This window comes from Agelaius tricolor, unplaced genomic scaffold (genome assembly GCF_023055355.1).
Source record: "Agelaius tricolor isolate 1412-34295 unplaced genomic scaffold, bAgeTri1.0.p SCAF_5, whole genome shotgun sequence".
In the NCBI taxonomy this organism is placed as follows: Eukaryota; Metazoa; Chordata; class Aves; order Passeriformes; family Icteridae; genus Agelaius; species Agelaius tricolor.
In genome coordinates this window covers 7,628,724-7,648,302 of record NW_027269265.1, presented here as the reverse complement: position 1 = coordinate 7,648,302, position 19,579 = coordinate 7,628,724, and the positions used below count along the sequence as shown (strand labels likewise).

General features: G+C 43.2%; 1 protein-coding gene across 1 annotated transcript in view; it reads right to left on the bottom strand.

Annotated features, from left to right (window-relative positions):
• The window catches only part of BRF1 (BRF1 general transcription factor IIIB subunit), a 173,764-nt gene extending 155,154 nt beyond the window's left edge, over positions 1–18,610 (bottom strand). Inside the window, exons 1-2 of the mRNA XM_071426280.1 lie at positions 18,273–18,610; positions 4,540–4,620 (exon numbers count right to left, since the gene is read on the bottom strand). Of these exons, the coding sequence (XP_071282381.1) occupies positions 4,540–4,620; positions 18,273–18,459 (268 nt within the window). The 5' untranslated portion in view covers positions 18,460–18,610. The remainder of the gene's footprint in view (positions 1–4,539; positions 4,621–18,272) is intronic.
• Positions 18,611–19,579: the final 969 nt, after the last annotated feature.

Genomic DNA, 19,579 nt, shown 5'->3' with positions numbered 1-19,579 from the left:
GACAAGAGGCAAGAGTTGCATTTCATCAAAATAAGTTCTGACTCGACACAAGGAAAAAATTCCTCACAGTGAGGGTAGGCAACCATTGGAAAACAGGTTGACCAGGGAAATCCTGTCATATCCTTCCTTGGTAAGAACTGGAGCTCAGCTGCCCTAGGCCCTCAGCAGCCTAATGCAACTTCAAAGCCACCGTTTGTCAGCCTCCAGAGGTCTCTTCCAATCTCAGTTATTCTAGGATTCCACCATTCCCCCTTCCCTTGCTCTTCTAGTTTTGTTAAACAGTGTTCTCTCTTCTTCCCCTTTGGATACTTCTGTTCTTCACATGTGTAATATATTGTCTCTTCTAATTCACAATGTATGGTTCTGGGAGGAAGCAGATCCCTCCATAATCACTTGTAACCAGCTATAAAAATGAGTGATGACAACAAATGTTAAAGAATTAAATAAATAGTTTAAATGCAAACAGTATAAAATGCAATACAGACCATCTTCAGAAACACTTTCCCGTTCAGCATTAAAATACTGTTACTTATGTTTTGGTATTTAAGAGGACTGAGGGAAAACACACATTCATTTAAAGAAATAACTAAAAACACAGCACAACAGTTCAGAAATTGGATTAAGCTAGATGCAGCTGCAATCTTCAAACTTAGTTTAGACCAAATTTGAGTATCTGCAACTGAAACTTTCAATAATCATATAATATATATAATCATGCCATTGACCCTCCTTGCCCTGTCCCTTTTCTTTTTGGTCACTGAAGACTATTGAAAGTATCAGAGCTCCAAGTCAAGAACAACTCCCTTGTAACAACGACTCTGACACTGATACAGCGAGAGCAGATTGCCTGCAAGGAAACAAGAATAAACTGGCTATTTAGAGAGATTATGTAATGCAGCACAGAACTGTAAAATGGGATTTAAAGAGACATCACTCTGCATTTCAGCTCTGGAACTAACTGTAAGTGTTGGCCAATACTGTAGAAATTTGAAGAGGCTCAGGAACAGAGGAAGATGTCTTGTCAAAGAGTCTCCCCTCTGAGCTGGTATTTTACTCATAATTCTTCTTCTTCAGAAAAGCAGTAGTATTCAGCTATTTTGCCATATCCATTCAAACAAAGTTGAAGCTGAAACATCACATCATCTCACAGATGTCCAGGTTTTTATTACAAAAATGAGGTCTGTATGTACAGATGCAAAACATTTTGTGGGCCTGAGCCTGTTGAACTTGTGGAGCTTCATACACTCAATTAGCACAGTACTGCACTCTGAAAATCAAAGTGATTATGAACAAATACAACAGTATTAAATCTTCCCTGCATAAATATTTTAGCAAGTGTAAACAAGACTCCAGTTTCTGTAAGCAGCCATTCCCAAACAAACACACACAAACATCAGCTGGTTCAGAAAAGAAAGGGAGAAACTGAACAGCCATGCCCTGCTGCATTATAAATAGTGAGGAAAGGTACAGCAAAGACATGTGTGGTAATGGAGACTATTTCTGTGTAATGGACATTCTTACACAAACCTGAAAACTACAAAATGGTCAGGGTTTGCCCATGGCTTTGTTTAGAGCATAATTATACATATTTATAAAAACGCCAATGCACACCATGATTTTGTAGAAGAGTCCGGAACTGATGAGCAGTTGCTGGGAGATTTTACTTTTGCATTTCTTCACTTTAGAATGCATGGAAAAAAAGTTATTACCTTAAGCATTCTAATGCAAAAACTGTTCTTAATCTAATTCTAAACATCCTTTCATTAAAAGCCTCAAAAAAACAGCAGCATCATACACTCAGCCAAGCCCAGCTGCTTTGCTGGTAATTAAGTAAGAGACAGTGAGTCCAGATCAACTCCCTTCCACCTCCCCTGGAAAGACAGACTTTACAGTAAAGAATAATTTGGCCCAAAGCACATGGGGAAGGAGTGGGGGGAAGGAGGGATAGCAGGGGAGGTGGTTGTTGTTTAGAACCCAGCGAGTCCCTGCTCCACAGCCGGACTTTTCCCCGCAGGTTGCTGGCGAGCAGAGCAGGCGCAGAGCGAGAGCTGCCAGCGCTCTCAGACCACACACGGGCTCTCAGCTGCTCCCCAGCACTCTGAGGACTGCATCCACAGCCCATCCCTGCTTCCCAGGGCCTGGCTCTCCCCTTCAGCAGGAGCACTGACAGTACAGGAGAGAAGAAAGCAGCAGCAGCAGCAGCCTTGACGTAAGAGCCACCAGTGGCCGCCCTCGCAGGCTGTCCTGCGCCAGCATCCCCGCGGGAGCGAGTTCAGCACTTCACCTGCAGCACAGCTAACTTTGGAAATGCCAACAGAGTGGCACCAGCAAATAAATAAGTAGCTCAGCATTTTATATAACTGTGCATTTTTCATACAGCCAACTACCAGTGCACTTCAATTCCATTCAATGAACAACTCCATACCTCTCCTTTAAAATACGTCCAGTAATTTAATTTACCTTGCTACACTTTCAAGTCTAACCATGATGGATATTTCACCCCAAAAAAAAAGCCATGATCATGGGCCCACAGTGACAGGGTGAGATTTTGTAAGCTCATTGCCATAGCTCAATTTGCAATTAAAAACTATGTAAAGACAGAAGTGTGATTAAAAGCAGCAGACAACCAGCTCATTATTCAGCGACAGAAAAGAAAAGCCTTTCAAACACCAATTGCTCTACCTGAAATATCAGCTGCTGTTGTCATGCCTGGGACTGAGCAAGAACAGCACTTAGCTCACTGAAAAGAACTTTCCCAGAGATAGATTGGCAGCATGACAAGTGCAGGTTGGCTACAGAAATCAAAGACCAAACACTTGCTCCTTATATAAAGGATAGACACAGGAAAAAAAATAGAAGAAAACCTGCAAAGAGCTTCAGAGAGGTGCAACTAAAAAGACAAATTATTTTCCTGTTTCAAGACTGTTTGGGAGATAAGTTCATGTAAAGCAAGTAAATGTTTTTCTCTACAATGCTGATATTCTTTAGCCAAGTCACAATCATTGTTGTTGATCAGGGAGGCCCCCCACACAAAGCTGTGGGGAAGGAAGATGCTCAGACATATTCCCCAGCAAACACTCATCCAAGAAAAAGCTGTGTTTAGATTCTAGAGAAACGCCTACGCTCTCTTTACTTGTGATTACCTTTTGGCATAACCAAAAGGGCTTTTGAAGGATTCAAACACTCCATGAAGCAACAAGACAGATTTCCTTCCATCAGCATTTTACTTTTTACAATTACAGACAACTGTGAAGTTCTTATGCACAAAAAGCCAATTTATTTTTAAAATGCCTGTTCAAAATTACAGTTTTGATTAAAGTGCCTTAATCCAAAACCAGACTTCATTAAGTTTAGTGGCTTTATCCCACTGCCTATATAGGTTACATGCTAGACAGGAAATTTAAATTCCAAAGATAGTAACTTCAGACCTGACACTGACACTAGCTCACCTGAAGTGCAAGCTTTACTTTGCCAAACAAACAGGGCTCAATACTCCTAAGTAAAAACAGCTGAATAAAACATTCTGTATATAAAACAACCTGTATATATATTAGCTGAATAATGCTGAGTAGAGTAATCTGACTATACTTCAATGACACAGATCAATCCTAGCCTCTCTATACCTAGGAAGTTATAATATCAGATCAATCTTACTCTTCATATACCTACAGAGGCATAATATAGGCAAGACTTTTCCGTGTTGAGTTGCAAATGTAAGATTGATTTAGGAAAACACCTTTCTCTAAAATATCTCCCCCAAATGAGTATCTTACCAGTAAAATCCATTTACATCTATGGTTAATTACATGTCAACTTCTGAGACTTTGCTATGACAGTCCATCAGCTGTCATCTCCAAGAGTCATGAGACAGGAGTATTAATTAACCAAAAAATGACAACTCCTGTCCCTTGATATGAGCAACAGCAAACTGGAAGACCATTCTTCTCCTGGAATAAAAGCTGGTTTTATTCATCCTCTTTAAAGAGTGTAGAATATGAAGATCTCAATTAAAATGTAAAGCATGTAATGAGAATATTTATTTTAATGTCATCTGTATGCTAAAACCTTTTTTCCATTTTTCCTCTCTCTATTCAATGATCCCATATTAAGCACATGATTACTTATATGCATTATCTCACACTTGCATTGCTTAAGACCAAAAATATTTGAAGAATTATACTTTTAAGTAAACATGAATAAAGTATTCCAAGAACCCTGAAAATGGACTAAATAAAAAGCCACAATAGGTTTAACAGATAATAAAAAGGTGCAATGGACGTGTCAAGCTTGAAAAAGCCCTTTTAAACCACAGTAATATTGTCAGGTGCCATTACCCTTTGTCAGTCAGCTGCATGAACTCATAAATCAGGTGCAGCAGCCAAATGAGAGCACAATGAAAAATCAGCACTAAGCAGACTTGTCCACTGAATAATGAGGGGCCTGCCAAGGTTTTGAGGTCACATTCAAAACTAAAAATTAATTGCATCAACCATAGTAATAAAAAGAATTCATATCAGCAAGACTAAAATTTGCTAGTACCATTCTGTAGAGTTTTTGCTCGTGACTCCTTTCCCAGGTTGGCGTGGAATCCTCCTCCTAAAGTCGGTGTTTTCCCTGCACCTATTAGGGGAAAAAAACAAAGAGCAGACATGTCAAAGAGAATAATTTAATTAAAATATTAAAATAAAACTTATTTTGCCAATATAGTCAGTATCTGTATCATCTACAACATGCCAAACTATATTAAGAAGGCCTTAAAGTACTTAAGACATCAAGTACCAATACTGTGCAAATTATTTCTTTCTTGAGATACCATAAGAATTACATGGCTCCATAAGCCCTCCCAATCTCAGTTCCAAAGAAACTACAAAAATCTCCCAATGTCTATTTTAAGCAGAACATGAAAATCAGTACTGTAAAACATTTCTCAAAATAACGGAGGAAAAAGTTGCTTAGTTAGTATTTTTGTCTGAAGAATATTCAATGAATAATTTACAGAATTTTAATAGGTAATTATTGGCTTTACAGAATATAAAACATGTTTAGCATTCAATAATGACTGTGTTGGCTACTACAGACCTAACACTTATTTTAAAGTAACTTCAGTTTGTCATTAGGTAAACACAGCAACACTCAGGCTACAAAAACTGCAAGTCTGGAACTGCTACTTTCACACCCAGAAAGGTTGGAGACTTAAAAGAAGTCTGAGCTGTAAATCAGCATAAACTAGAGGCTGGTTTGGCCATCCATGCCAATGCTAAGCAGCCTGAATGCAGAGATTGCTGGGAGTCAGTGGAGCTACTCATGCAAACCAATCTTGCAGAACAGGGAATTAAACTACCAAGGACAAAAATAGTCTCCCACTAGAGCAGGAAGGGTTTTTTTTAAAACAATGAGGGTACCTCAAGCAGGATATCTGAATCTATCAGCTTAACAGCAAGTGAGACCAAAAAGCTAAATTGCACAGGATTGAAAACAAGCAATTTGTTAGTTCAATTTGGAGTTCTACTTAATTCAAGTCTTCAGGATAGGGAAAAAGCCATCTTGTTGTCTATGATGCCTACAGCTTTTCCTCAAGTTCTTGTGGCTGTTTCCTCCTCTCAGACTAGCTCTTCAGAACAAACTAGAAAGGCTTTGGGATAGACACAGAGAGGGCAATGAAGTCGCTCTTTAAAGCAGTTCAGGGCATTTCTGGTACACACCTGAATAAGATATTTCCATGGCAGGATGAAAAACTGTAACCTAAACTGTTCACTCTTACTAGACATTTTAAGCTCTAGTCTCCTCTCAGTTGCACTTGATGTACATCAATACTGAGAAAAACAAACAAACAAAACAAAACCAAAAGCCAGAAAAGCTAATAAGCTAATATTCCTGCAGAATTACTATCAGCCCTCAAAGCTTATTTTTCCATATAACTTTTAAATTAGGTTTCCAGTGCTATCCACAACAGAAACCAACTTCATTAACAGATCCTTTAACAAACAATAATCAGCTCTTGTGGCAGTGCTGTCACACTGCAGCTGGTCTGCAGTTGGTCAAGGTAAATCTAGCCATAACACAAATCCAATTTGGCTAGCCTGGTTCTTTCCAGAAAAACAGATAAATGGTCCTCAGATAGGCTGGATTCAAACCTATACAGGGGACCCTCAGCCAACCCTGTTTAAGCCTAGGTGCAGAAATACCCCTGGCCAGAGATCTGGGCAGAGAGAGATCCCAGCTATCTGAGCCTGGGAAATTCAAACTCCCTATAAAAAGAAGATTTGAACAATAAAACACATTGTCCAAGACACTCAGTGAGTTTGTGTCATCTCTCATGTAACAAGCTCTCACCTAAATGCCCCACAGATTAAGTGATCTTAATCTAATAATAATCCTAATAAAAAGTGAAAAACATTCAATAGTGATCTCCTCACTGGGTACAGAGGTAACTCTCCCAACTCTGTGTTTGACTACCAGAGGCAGCAACACCTTCTTGCCATTCTTACAGGTACAGCCTTGTATTTCCACAAACACTTGAAACACCAAAAAAAAGCTAAAGCAGCAAACCAGAGAGAGGTTACCACACTACAAAAGAAGGCATAATATTTTTTGTGTACACTTAGTGAGAATGGTTTACCTGGCAGAAAATATATCAATTATGGAAATAGTTGTACATTCCTTTTCTTCAGTAGCAAATCTAAACAGAAATTCCACCTCCCATTTTCCTTTTTTTTAATTGTTTTAAGGTTTGCTTTTCTACAAGCTTCCTCACTAGCCTGATTTGCAGCAGGAGAGCCCACACAAGAGCATCAGTAGATGGGAGGAGGGCACCAACCACAAGGCAGGAGCAGGAGGAAGCAGCTGGAGGCAGAGGGCTCACCCAGGACCTGTGTCAAAGGCACTGTTGGCCCATCCTGAACACAAAAGCTCCACTTCCCAGTCCCCTCTATTCTTGAATATACCAAAATACTGAACTGCTTTGGACTATCATTGGCAAAACAACACTTTAATATGTTTTCCTGTTACTACTAAAAATCTTGCACAAAGCAATCTTACAGTGGTGATAAACAATACTAATAACTAAATAATTTTACTTACTCGGGAGTTAAAATCCAAAATAATATAAACAAAATGGAATTAAGTCAAGATTTCAATGATTTTGTTCTTTAAGACTCTTTTTCATTAGCTATCAAGCTATAACATCATACATAAAGTAATTTCTTTCCAAGCTATAGAGACTGCAGCAGATATCAGCAGAGCTCTCTGAAAGACAGATTCTGCTATCAGAATTGATGTACCCATTTTTCAGCAAGTTAACTGGAAAGGCTGAACAGCTCTACTTAGCATTTGTCTTTGAAAACTGACAGAGAACTAGTCTGTTGAGCACTTACACTCTCAGAACTGCAAACTAATGTTGCCATTGACTATGTAGTCTCACCATCAGCTTTAATCTTACAACCAAAATGCAAACCAAACTCATTATCATAACTGTTCAGCTGGGTAATAAAAAGATAAACTCTTAAAAAAAGAAAACTGAAATCATCAAATTCATTTAAAGACAAAAATCCCTACAAAGCTAGCAATTTAAAAAGTACAAAGGAAAGGAACAGCAATTGCTAGGCACAACCAAATTAACATCCCAGCTTAACTGCAATTTTTACATTTCTTGACCTTTTCCATTCTTCCCCCACAACTTCAAAAGTGAATTAAGCAGGCTTTTGGTTTTTCACATTCAGCTTTCAAGACATACAAAAATATATCTGAGAAGTATTTGGTGTCTTCAAGTACTGCCTGCCAAAACTTCAACATTAACACTACCATTTCCCTAAGGCAACTCAAATGCACTCCTTCAGGAGGTGGTGCCTCCCAAGGTCCATCGTCATCTACTTGCTCGTGCCACCTGATGAGGAGGGCCAGCTGTGTCCTGGGGACATCACCAGAACATCTGGGACAGCTGTGTCCAGCATCACCAGCCAGGTGAGGGACAGGACTGTCCCACTCTGCTCTGCACTGGGACAGCCTCACCTCCAGTCCTGGGGGCAGTTTTGGGCACCACAATGTTAAAAAGCCATGAGAGTGTCCAAAGGAGGGCCATGAAGACAGTGAAGGGCCCCGAGGTGAAGCAGCAGCTGAGGGCACTTGGTCTGTTCAGCCTGGAGGAGACTGAGGGGAGAGCTCACTGCAGGTACAGCTTCCTCCTGGGGGAACAGGAGGGGCACACATTGAGCTGTTCCCCCTGCTGACCTGTCCAGGACCTGAGGGAATGGCATGAAGGCCAGGGGAGGTTTAGGTTGGCTTTTAGGTAAAAGGTTTTCACCCAGAGGATGGCTGGGAACAGGAACAGGCTCCCTAGGGAAGTGGTCACAGCACCAAGAGTGGCAGAATTTAAGGGGCATTTGGACAATGCTCTCAGACATTTGCTGTGATTCTTAGGGTGTCCTGTGCAGGATTTTCATGATCCTTGTGGGTCCCCTTCCAACAAAGGATATTCTATGACTCTATGATTACTTTTAGAAACTCACTCAGATTTGCAGCTTCACATAACTGAAGCTTCCTTTTCAAGTTTGCTTCGGACATTTACATGAAATTTTGGACAACAGGTGTGGAGAGATGTGTTAGGCAGCTCAGAAACACAGCTACTACAGTTTTTGTGTGGTCCTCTCAGTGGGCTACACTGCCCTAACACAACAGACCTGAAGATGCAGGAGATCATGCCTGGAAACTTGATGGTACTCAGTCTAAGCTCACACAGGTCGAGACCCAGACCATAACCCTGCATCATTCAAGTGTTAAACAACTTGTCAGAGCTGGGTTAACATCTGGACTCTACAATCTTAAAGATCTTTTCCACCTAAACAATTACATGGTTCTACAGTGAATATCCCTCCATCAGCCAAAAGCAGCCATTCCCACTGCTGTTCACAGCACAAGCACCTCAGCAGCTTCTGTTTTGCTCCACCAACTCCCCAACTAAGTCACATCACTCCGCTTCTCCATAAAAATGCTCCTCAAGCTGTAAAAGGTGCAAGCAAAGCTTGCAGTCTGGGGTAATCCTGAACAGCAACAAAACCCCACAGGTAACAGGAACAGCACTTATCAAATCACTCCACACAGTGGAGGCAAAGAGCAGCCACCTGGACATCTGCAGCTTGAAGGGCACTTTTCTGTCAGGTAGTGACATGATGAGTTTCAGATTCCAGATTCAGTCCCAGCATTACAGATTTTGCTTCCTCTACGTAAATGAGCAAGTGAAGACAGGGTATGAAGCTGCTTGTAACCTGAACTGAAGTGTGCCTGCTATCTGATAGGACCAATCCTACCAAAATCCTTCTCTGTAAAATTAACCCCAAAAGCCACCAGTCTTTTCTTCAGGACAAGGTAGGGGCAAACCTTTTATTTCAAATATATGCATTTACAGATCCAGCATAAAATCTGGTAAAGTTTAGTAAAGAATGCAAACTGCATCACACCAATGGCATCATAATTGGGGAAGACAAGGTAACCTAATAAAAAAAAACTAATGAGCTTCCTACTGAAGTTAGACCATAGAAGTAAAAAGGAGGGTAAGTAAACCTCCCACTACAAATCTTACCTATAAAAGTAAAATTATGTGACTCAAGTTCTGAAGTTCGTAACTGAAACAATTCTTTTCTCACTAGTTTTCCAGGAAAATGAACAGGTCTGCAGGCACCAGAGCTTGCTGAAACAGTATTGCCACTTAAACTTACAAACTTTAAATCTATTCCACCATAGCTTATTTTCCTAACTACCAACTGTAGAGGTAAATATATCTGCATCCACCACAACCCAACTTAGGACTGCCAAGTCTAGGACTGCCAAGTCTATGAAATCAGTCTGCATCCAAGTTGTGTGCACTACTCTGCACTGCCACAGCTGACAGCAGCACCCTCTGTTGCTGCCATCCCAGGGACAGTATGGAAAAGACTCAATACCAGAAAAAGCTTCACATTAACTCTGGTGCACGATTGCCACCTGGAGGAATTGGGGAGAGAAGCAAAACTGATTTGATTCCTCTTACTGAAACATATAGCAGATGATCTTCCCCCTCTTCCTTCCCAACACAGCATGATTATGAATTAGTTTTGTAATCTGGCACAGGATAAATCAGGTAAATACTCTCAGGATTTCCATCAAAGGGTCTGTAAATCCAGCATACTTATATTTTCTTTCTCTGTATTGCTATTGAGATCCTGACCACTGTGCATAACTTAAAATTAACCATGAATTAGTGTCATCTCTAAAAAGCTGGGCCACAAATACAAGGAAACTTGTTGGTATTAATATTATTTTAACTTTTCAGTTCCAAGTGTTCCCATTTCAAGTTTAGCATGTGTATTATTGGCAGAGCCCAGTTCAGGACTCTTTGAGGCTGCACTATAGGAAACATTTAATATCAGGACTTGGTCTATCAATACCTTACAGGGAAACCAATTAACAACTACAAATTAAAAACAAAACCCTTACTCCTTTCACTTTTTTAATATTTGATAATATTTGAAAATACACAAGAATCCTTTATTGTACATAAGAGCCAAGTAGACAAAAGCACAGAATCCTACACAAATACAGAGTTCATCCCCTTTCCCAACTGTCTCACTAGCCATCACTGTGACAGGAATTGATCATCTTAAAATGTTCTACAGGACAAAAAGGTAGAGAAGATGACTAACTAGTAAGCTCAGCTTAAATTTTACATAGGTTTTTTTTCTCTGTTAGTCAGTCCATCTCTTCTTTCCAGTTTGCTGACCATAACTTTTCATGTCCACAATCCCCAAAAGACAAATATTTAGATCAAGGCAAACTCTTGTCAAGTTCTGCACACGAGGTCAATGTAGCTCACATGCCTTGATGTAAAAACAAAGATTTTAAGGATAAAATAGTACAGAAAATACTTCAGTAAGCTTCCACAGGTATACCTAAAACATTGAGCAAACCACAGCTTTACTAAAGAGCCAAAGATACAGTAAATCTGTCATGGGATACTGAAGAGTGTGAGTACACATTCAGGATTTGTGGCTGTGCTAATGGGTCTCTGTAGTAACTTCATTATAAATCACTTGCAAAAAAAAACCCTGTAATAATAGAAATAAACTCTTCCTTGAAGTTCTAAAATTTGAACCAGGCTACTTACAAATCTTGTAGAACCTCCTACACCAAAAACTTTACCAAACACTTGTTGGTGTGTTAAGTTCACAACTTCCCTTTCCCACTATGAGCAAAAGCAAGAAGATAACCTCCCACCAGCCTCAAATTAGTGCACTGCAAACTCATGTACATTTGGAGATGCAGAGTGTTAATGCATGTTTGCTGTACCAGAGCCAGAGAGCCTGACTCAGTGCTGGAGAACTGATGCTGTCAGTGCCCACTGCAGAATCCTGTTTCTGTGACTGTGCCTTTGTATTTGTCACTGCTCTAAAACCTCCAGGCTTAGTTATTAAGTTAAAAGATCTATTAATAATTCTTATTTAAATTTGTACTAGAGATGTGACTCTGAATTCTATAGCAGGGCAGGGACAGGCAGAGCTGAGGGCATCAGGCACCTCCATGGGTCCAGGGATGGGCTGAGGCCAGGCAGGACATCAGACTGCACAGGGGGGTCAGGGTCAGGCCCAGCAAAGGAACAAGGCCAGACACAGCCCCAGAATGTCCAAACAGGGCCACAAGGATGGGCTGAGGCCACACAGCACATGGGCCTGGCTCTACAGGGTCCATGAGGTGGGCAGGGCAAGGCAGTGGGGAGCTGGAGACTGGCCCTGCTGTGCAGTCCCTGGGACAGGGGCTGACATCCCTGAGGGCTGGGATGGGCTCCTGGGCCATGGGCAGCCTTGGGGGAACCCCAGAGAGAAGGTGGTCAGGAACAGCAAGAACCAGCAGTACCTGGTTTGTGACCAAGATGCTTATCAGATCTGTTTTTCTCAACTTACTGCCAAGCATTTAAAGGGAATTTCTGGAACAAAAGAAGCTGAGTTTCCCCAGACAGTAAGCTTGGGGATCACAAGCCCAGTACACCTTGCAGCATTGTTTCTTTGTGCTGTATTTCTCAGTTACATCTTCCAGCTTGCTGCTATGCTACCTGCACATCAACCCTCCCAGCTGGGACTTTTCTTCTCCCTTGATTAACGTCAGAAGTCCCAGCCTTCACCTTTCTCAGCTTCTTTAAACAAAAACCTGAAGAGAGATCTGGGCTGTCAGGTTTGCTCCATGCTCAGCTTTCTCTCACTCTCTTCAGCTTCAGTTTTTCTCCTGTCAGCTTAAAAAAAAAAACCACTTGTGAAAACAGTTCCTCCCAACAATTACCACAGGACAGGGGACTCCCACCCAGACACAGTGAAAGAGCAGAGAACTCCAGACCTTCAGACATGGCACACAACTCTTAACTTGCCTTTCTACAAAAGCAGCAGCCATCAAACCAGTGCAAACTGGCAAAGAGCTCGGTGTAACTCCATCCTCCAGGATGCAATTATAGCATAATGGAGAGGGAGAAATGTAGCTCACTCTCAGACCCTGTATTGCTGCACTTCCTGCTGGGATGTGTTCAAATGTAGCAACTGATAGGCTGTTAAGAACTTGGGTATGAAGAAAAAGAAAAAGCAAGACACATTCATTCCAATTAGCAGGATTCAAAAGCTCTCCAAATTTAAGTTAAGAAATCAGAGCAAACAATCTATTTGGCTAGTCTGAACTGGCTATCAATTATAAAGTGAATAGTTATTGTTCAAAACTAGACTCAGCTAGGAAAAGCTCATGCCTCAAACACTTTCTGTGCAAGCAACAGAGTTCCTTGGAGCTAAAATAAGCATGGTAACGCTTTTCCACTAATTCCTGACTTATCCAGGGTCAAATCAGTCAAACTCAGAAACCAAATTTCAAGGCAGCCTTCACAAGCTTCAAGACAGTAGCACAGGTAGGGTGCAGTGTTGAGGCTGGATTCATTCCTGACTGACCACTCACAAGAGAATTAAGAATTACAACCAGCTAGACCAGTATGGGGCATATCAAAGCTTTCAGAGGACTTTCCTCTCAAAAGATCAACAAAACAATACATAGCAGCTCCTTCTAGAAGGGGTTATTCCCTTGCTAGTGAAATAACTTAGCAATTCACAACCCAGGAAGTGACAGGTACCTTGCAAGAAGAGCTGACTTGCCAGTGTTTCAGACAGACAGCATTGAAAGGAATGGTGGGATTAGCTCTGGAAAGCTCCAAGAACAACATCTTCCTGTGAAGTCTCAAAAGAACAGCTGTGCCAAATCAGACTGAAAGACTAGTCCAGTATCCTACCTTTGAATGAGAAAGCCCATCAATATACATGCCTGCAAGGGTAGCACAAAATACAGGAGGAAAGTTTGTTGTGATAGTTGTCTCATATAGTCTCCCAGTTTCTAGAGATCTGTGGCTCAAGGATTTCCTGAACCAGAAATAATGCATTTTATTAATGGCCATGATACGTTTTTATTCTGTCTGCCCAATCATTTTAAGCTCATGTAAACTTTTAACATCCACAACTTCAGATTCACATGGAGTTTCTGTAAAAACCAAAACCAACCAGACAAAACCTCCTAATGCTTCTGAACCTCCTACCCACTACCTTGGCAATCAGTTAGCTGCTTGATTTCTTAGCATTCCCCAGCTTTTGCATTATGTGACCCTGAGCAGCTGCTCATCCTTGCTGTGTTATTTTACTGCATTTACAAATCTCTACTATGGCCCCATTCAATCATCTCTTTTCCAGTCTGAAGAGGCTGAGTCTATTCAGTCAGTCTAACTGAGAAGCTCTTCAGGAAGCTCTCCTCTTAATCACTCCATCTTCCTCTCTGTATCTTTTCTAGTTCTATTAGAGCTTTTCCTGGGGAGGGGGAAGAAAAGAGAAACCAACCAGAACTGCACACAGCAGCTGGAGGTAATGCTGTGTACAGACATGCTGCATGTGCTCTTTTAACTTCTAACATTCCCCTCCCCACCCAGGGTCTTTTGCACCATGAATGAGCATTGAGCAATTTGTTTTTATAAAGCTATCCATTATGACCTAGGGATTTCCTTCTAATGTCATCCTAGTCAGTCTGGATGTAGAAGAAGAAACCATCCCACATGTGGAAGAAAGGAAAAATGCTAACTCTAACAGCAACTCTTCATCCCATCTGCTATCCTACCACCCATCCACTAAAAGCAACAGGTCCTTCTGCAGTCTTTACTACCCCAAATGATTCAGTACTGCCCACAAACCCCATTAACTCACCAGTCACCTGTTTTGCAGATCATCAGTCCAGATTCTGTGGAATTTCACTGGCACCTCCTTCTGTACTCTCTACAGAGTATATTTGCTATCATTTGAAGACCTACTCCGCTCTGCAAAGAATTTTCCTTATCAATGACAGCTCAGATTCTATAAAAGTTTCTGGTGAAGGATCCTGCTGACTTTCCTTTGAAAATCCAACTTTCTGCTTTGTCCACTTACCAAAAAGATTTTTGGTGAAAGAACTTGCTGACCTTCCTTTGAAAATCCAACCATCTGCTTTGCCCTCTTACCAACTTCCTCAGAAAGCTCCAAAGGATTTTCAAGGCAAGACACTTTGCCAAAAAGCACTGTCACCCTATATTTACCTGTGCAGAACACCATATTTTTTGTCTTTCACTACTTCTACCTTCTTGGCTCATCCTGTGCATGTAGATGTGGCACTCAGGAACATGGCTCAGTGATGGACTTGGCAGTGCTGAGTTAACAGTTGAACTTGATAATCTTAAAAATCTAAAAAAAACCCTAAAAAAATCTTCTCCTATAACCTAAATGATTCTGTGATTCTACCCTCTTGTCCAACACACTTAACTATGCTGCATTTTCCCAACACTTCATGGAGAGCAAAGCAAACCCCCTCATTCACAGCCAAGCACAAGCCCAGGCTTTCTCAGCACACCAAAATCTCAGCTGCTAAAACATAAAAAAAAAAAAAAAAAATGGAAAGAAACTTTCCAAAGGACTCACACATCTGCACTGGAAAACACTGGCTACACCAAACTTCTCTTTGGAAGGCATCAGTGTTGAGGCTTCCTACACCAGGCACATAATTAGATCAATGTAAATACTGCCAGAGAAAACTTAACTGTGATCTCACACCTTCCTCCAACCCTGAGAGAGTAAAAAGAAGGGATTTCCAATGTTTTATAGGGATTCTACATGACTTATTAGCAAGGACTTGGCCATTTCATATTAATATAGAGAAGTAGAGGACTCACTCCTTCAGTAAACAGATTCAAGATTCTGAAATCTTAACATGTAGCTTGGCTGAATAAAAGGTTTTTCTACATGTAAAAAAGAAAAAATCAGTGTCTCAGGATTTTCCACTCCCTTTTGCTTTTTTATGATGAAGGTGAAAATAAATGATTAATAAATGCATTTGTATGCAAGATGTAATAACTCACCAACAGAAGCTGCTGTGGATCTTGAAAGGATTTGAGGAATATTTTTGCACAACCAGTAGCTCTGAACTCCACAAATACCAAAAGCCTCATTCAATTCCCAGCCCTGCAATAAAGAACCTGACATCCCTCATCCTTTGCAAACCTCAGATAACATTCCCCAAGACACCCAGCCCTACTAACCATGAGCCAGGGACTCAAAAACAGCACCCCAGGCACCTCTGACACTGCAAATGCTCCACAAAGCAACACTCTCTGAGATCATCAGACCACAGTCCAAGGAGCCTCAGACCAAGGCATTTCATTCAATTTAGTGCCAATTTACTAATATAATCAAAAGTCACTGAAAGGTGTAACTTACCAGAAAATGTTGCTTTCAGAAAGTATGTGGTTTCTGACTTAAAAGAAATATATATTCCTTTGTAAATTCTCCACTCTTTGGGGAAGATACAAAGTCCTTCTTACACAGTAAATTGCTTTTCTCCCCATTCCAGAGGATTTTAATCAGTCATAAACACATTAATAGACAAGCACACATGATGAAGACACTGTTATTGCAGCACAAATATATCTTTTCAGATTAGCTTACATCAATCAGTTTATGTTGAGGGAAAAAAAAATTCACAACAGAAGCATCTGTTTTGGAATGTAAAGAACTGCACCAGCATAAGTCATCCATCTCCTAATTTCCTTAAAATATTTCTGGTGTGAAACAGGGCCTGCACTCACAAAATCACAGACTCAAGACTTACAATCACATCTCAAGATTTAGACAAAAAGAAAGGCTATACCTTAAAGAAATTTTATTAAGTACTGTGCAATTCATCCACTAAAAAGCCTCAGTATGGTGCATTTCTTTCTTTTCCTTAGATTTATTTTTTAAGGATAAAGGCATCCCAAAATGAGCTCTAGCTTGCATGCCATCTGTCCTGCATAATTTTGGGTGGGAGGGAAAAAGCAGAACAAGCCCTTAAAAATGTAGTCTCCAAATCAAAACAGGAAAAAGTGAAGGATGCAAGAGCTGCTTATAAGCTGTAAAAAAAGTAATGCCAGCAGCCTGAGTTGGAAGACAGGAATGGCATCAGACAACTCCTAGCCTACAGTAAACTCCCAAACTCCAATTTGCAGAGCTGCATTCTCCACCACAGAAAGAATTCCTCCTTCTTCCCCACAGCTATACAATCCATCAGAGCCACTTGTTTCATTGCTAAGCTCTTTCCCATGCTTTTGCTTATGTTTCTTTCTCCTTATCCACCTTCCCCGTACAGATTTTCCATCTCTCCCCTTTCAAACACTACATCCTCCCCACATCCATTTTCCTTCTCTCTCTTTCTAAACACTGTTGTCTTCTTGATGTGGCTTTTTTCCATGTTTTATCCTCCAGAGCATTCACACCATCACCCCAACCCATCTACAGACAGGAGACTCTTGACCCTTCATGTCCAGCCTGTTTCTCCTCCTTGTGCCCCTATGTGTTCCCTCTCTCAATTAAACACCCAACCCAACCTTTCCTGTCCTCTAGCCCAAGTAATTTCATCTACCTCCCCATTTCCTGTGCACCCAACCCTTCCACAGAGCCCCAAACTTTCTCACACATCTGCCCCAGTCCCTCACACATGTACTCCATCACACTCAGAGCATCTCTCTCATCCTGCACAGCTCTTTTCTATTCATTGTAGCCTCCCCACCCCATTTCTGTCTCACCCTGCACAGCACGCTCTCCTTCTCCCCATGCATTGCCTCTCCCATTTCCACCCTGTGCAGCACCAGTTCCCACATGCACCATCCATATCCCTTCTTTGCACCACATGGTTTTCCACAGTCTGTCCTCACACCCTTTTCCCTCTACATTGTCCTTATCATCTCCCTATAAGCACAGTGTCCTTATCTCCCCTATACATTGCTCTCACTCCCCTGTAGCATGGCCATAACCCCAACCTCTGGCACAGCATCTCCCCATCCCTTTCCCCACATTGCCCAGTGTTCCCATGCCCTGTCTCTGAACTCACAGAATCTCACAATCAATGAGGTTGGAAAAGACCTCTAAGATCGCTGAGTGCAACCTATGACTGAACATCACCTTGTCACCCAGACCATGGCACAGAGCACTCGGCCAGCCTGTCCTCACACACCTCCCGGGACAGCGACTCCACCGCTGCTCTGGCCAGTCCATTCCAATGTTTAATCACCCCTTCCACAAGGAAATTCTTTCTTATGTCCAACCTAAACCTCCCCTGGTGTAGCAGAAGACTATGTCCCCTCGTCCTGTCACTTATTCCCTGGGAGCAGAGCCCGACCCCCACCTGGTTCCACCCTCCTGTCAAGGACTTGTGGAGTGGTAAGGTCCCCCCTGAGCCTCTCCTCCTCCAGGCTAAAGAGCCGCAGACTTGTGCTCCAGACCCTTCCCCGGCTCCGCTGCCCTTCCCTGGATGTGCTCCAGCCCCTCCATGTCCTTCCCGAATCGAGGGGCTCAGAACGGGGCACATCACTCAAAGTGCGGTCTCAGCAGTGCCCAGCACAGGGGTTCGATCACTGCCCTGGTCCTGCTGGCCACAATATTCCCGACAGAGGCCAGGATGCCCCTGCCCTTCCTACCCACCTGGGCACGCCTTGGGCTCATGTTCCGCCGCTGTCGATCAGCACCCCCAGGTCCTTTTCCGCTGGGTCCCTGATCCCACACCGCAGCCCCTTCGCCCTGTCCCTGCCCAGGCCACTTCCAGCGCCCTTTCCCTCCTGCCATGTGCCCCATGCCCGCAGCACCCTCTCTTCATAGACCGCCCGCTATTCCCCACACGCCGCTCCCTGTGCCCCCGGGCCCCCGCCCCGCCCCGCCCTGCCCCGGCCCGGCCGCACTCACCGTCCAGCGACACGAACTGCCCCACGGCGGAGGAGCCGCCGCCGCTGTTCTCCACGAACTGCACCTCGGACACGATGATGTTGTCCTCCAGCACGGAGCCGCAGCCCGTACACACCGCGTCCCCGCGCGCCGCGTCCACCTCGATCTCCGCGCACCCGCAGGCGCCGCACACCCGCCCGCCCGGCATCCTGCCCGCCGCACCGGGACGGGCCCGGCCGCCGCCCCCGCCGCTCGGCACCGCCCGGCACAGCCCGGCCCGGGCCCGCGCAGGCCTCGCTCGCCGGCACCGGCACGGGGAGGAGCGCGGCAGCCGCCGCCACCCCGCCCGCTCTCGCGAGGCTTCGCCCGGCGCTCCCGCCCCTCCGCGGCGCTCCCGCCCCTCCGCGGCGCTCCCGCCCTCACGGCCCGCGCGGTGCCCGTTCCTCGGGGATCGGTTCCTGCTCGCCCCCGGCTCCTGGTTCCAGCTCTCTGCCGCGGCCAGGGATGCCTTCCACAGGGCCAGGCTGCTCAGAGCCCCATCCAACCTGGCCCTGAACACTCCCAGGGATGCGGCATCCGCAGCTTCTCTGGGCAACCAGGCCCTCAGCACCCTCTGGGCATCAATCAAATTCATCAATCAAATTCATCACTTAAATCTATTCAATCGTTATGTAATGCTGAGATGAAAGTTGTTGAGGCCTAATGAATTTATTTCGTTACAGCACTTTGAGCCCTGCCTGACAAAGGCAGCATAAAGTTGAAGTGTGGTGTTTTGGAACTCTTGTTTACTATTGTAGAATTACAGAATGGTTTGGGTTAGAAGGGACCTTAGAGATCATCAAGTTCCAATCTGTCTGTCTTGGACACTTTCCACTATCCCAGCTTGCTCAGAGCCCCATCCAGCCTGGCCTTGAACACTCCCAGGGATGGAGCAGCCACAGCTGCTCTGGGCAACCTGTGCCAGGGCCTCAGCATGGCCACAGTAAAGGAATTTTTGCTAGTATTTAATCTAAACCTGCTGTGTCTCACTTTGAATCCATTCCCCCTTGTCCTGTCACTACATGCCCTTGTAAATAGTCTCTCTCCATCTTTCTTGTAGAGTCCTTTCAGGTACTGTAAGGCCACAATTAGATCACCCCAAAGCTTTCTCTTTTCCAGGCTGAACAATCCCCATTCTCCCAGGCTTTCCACGTAGAAGTACTCTACCCCTCTAATTGTCTTGGTGGCCTCCTCTGGACTTGCTCCAAGGGGTCGATGTCCTCAATGATTCACAGAATCACTGAATCAAAGAACTCAGTTTTCATCCAAGTTATTGCTCACTTTAGCAC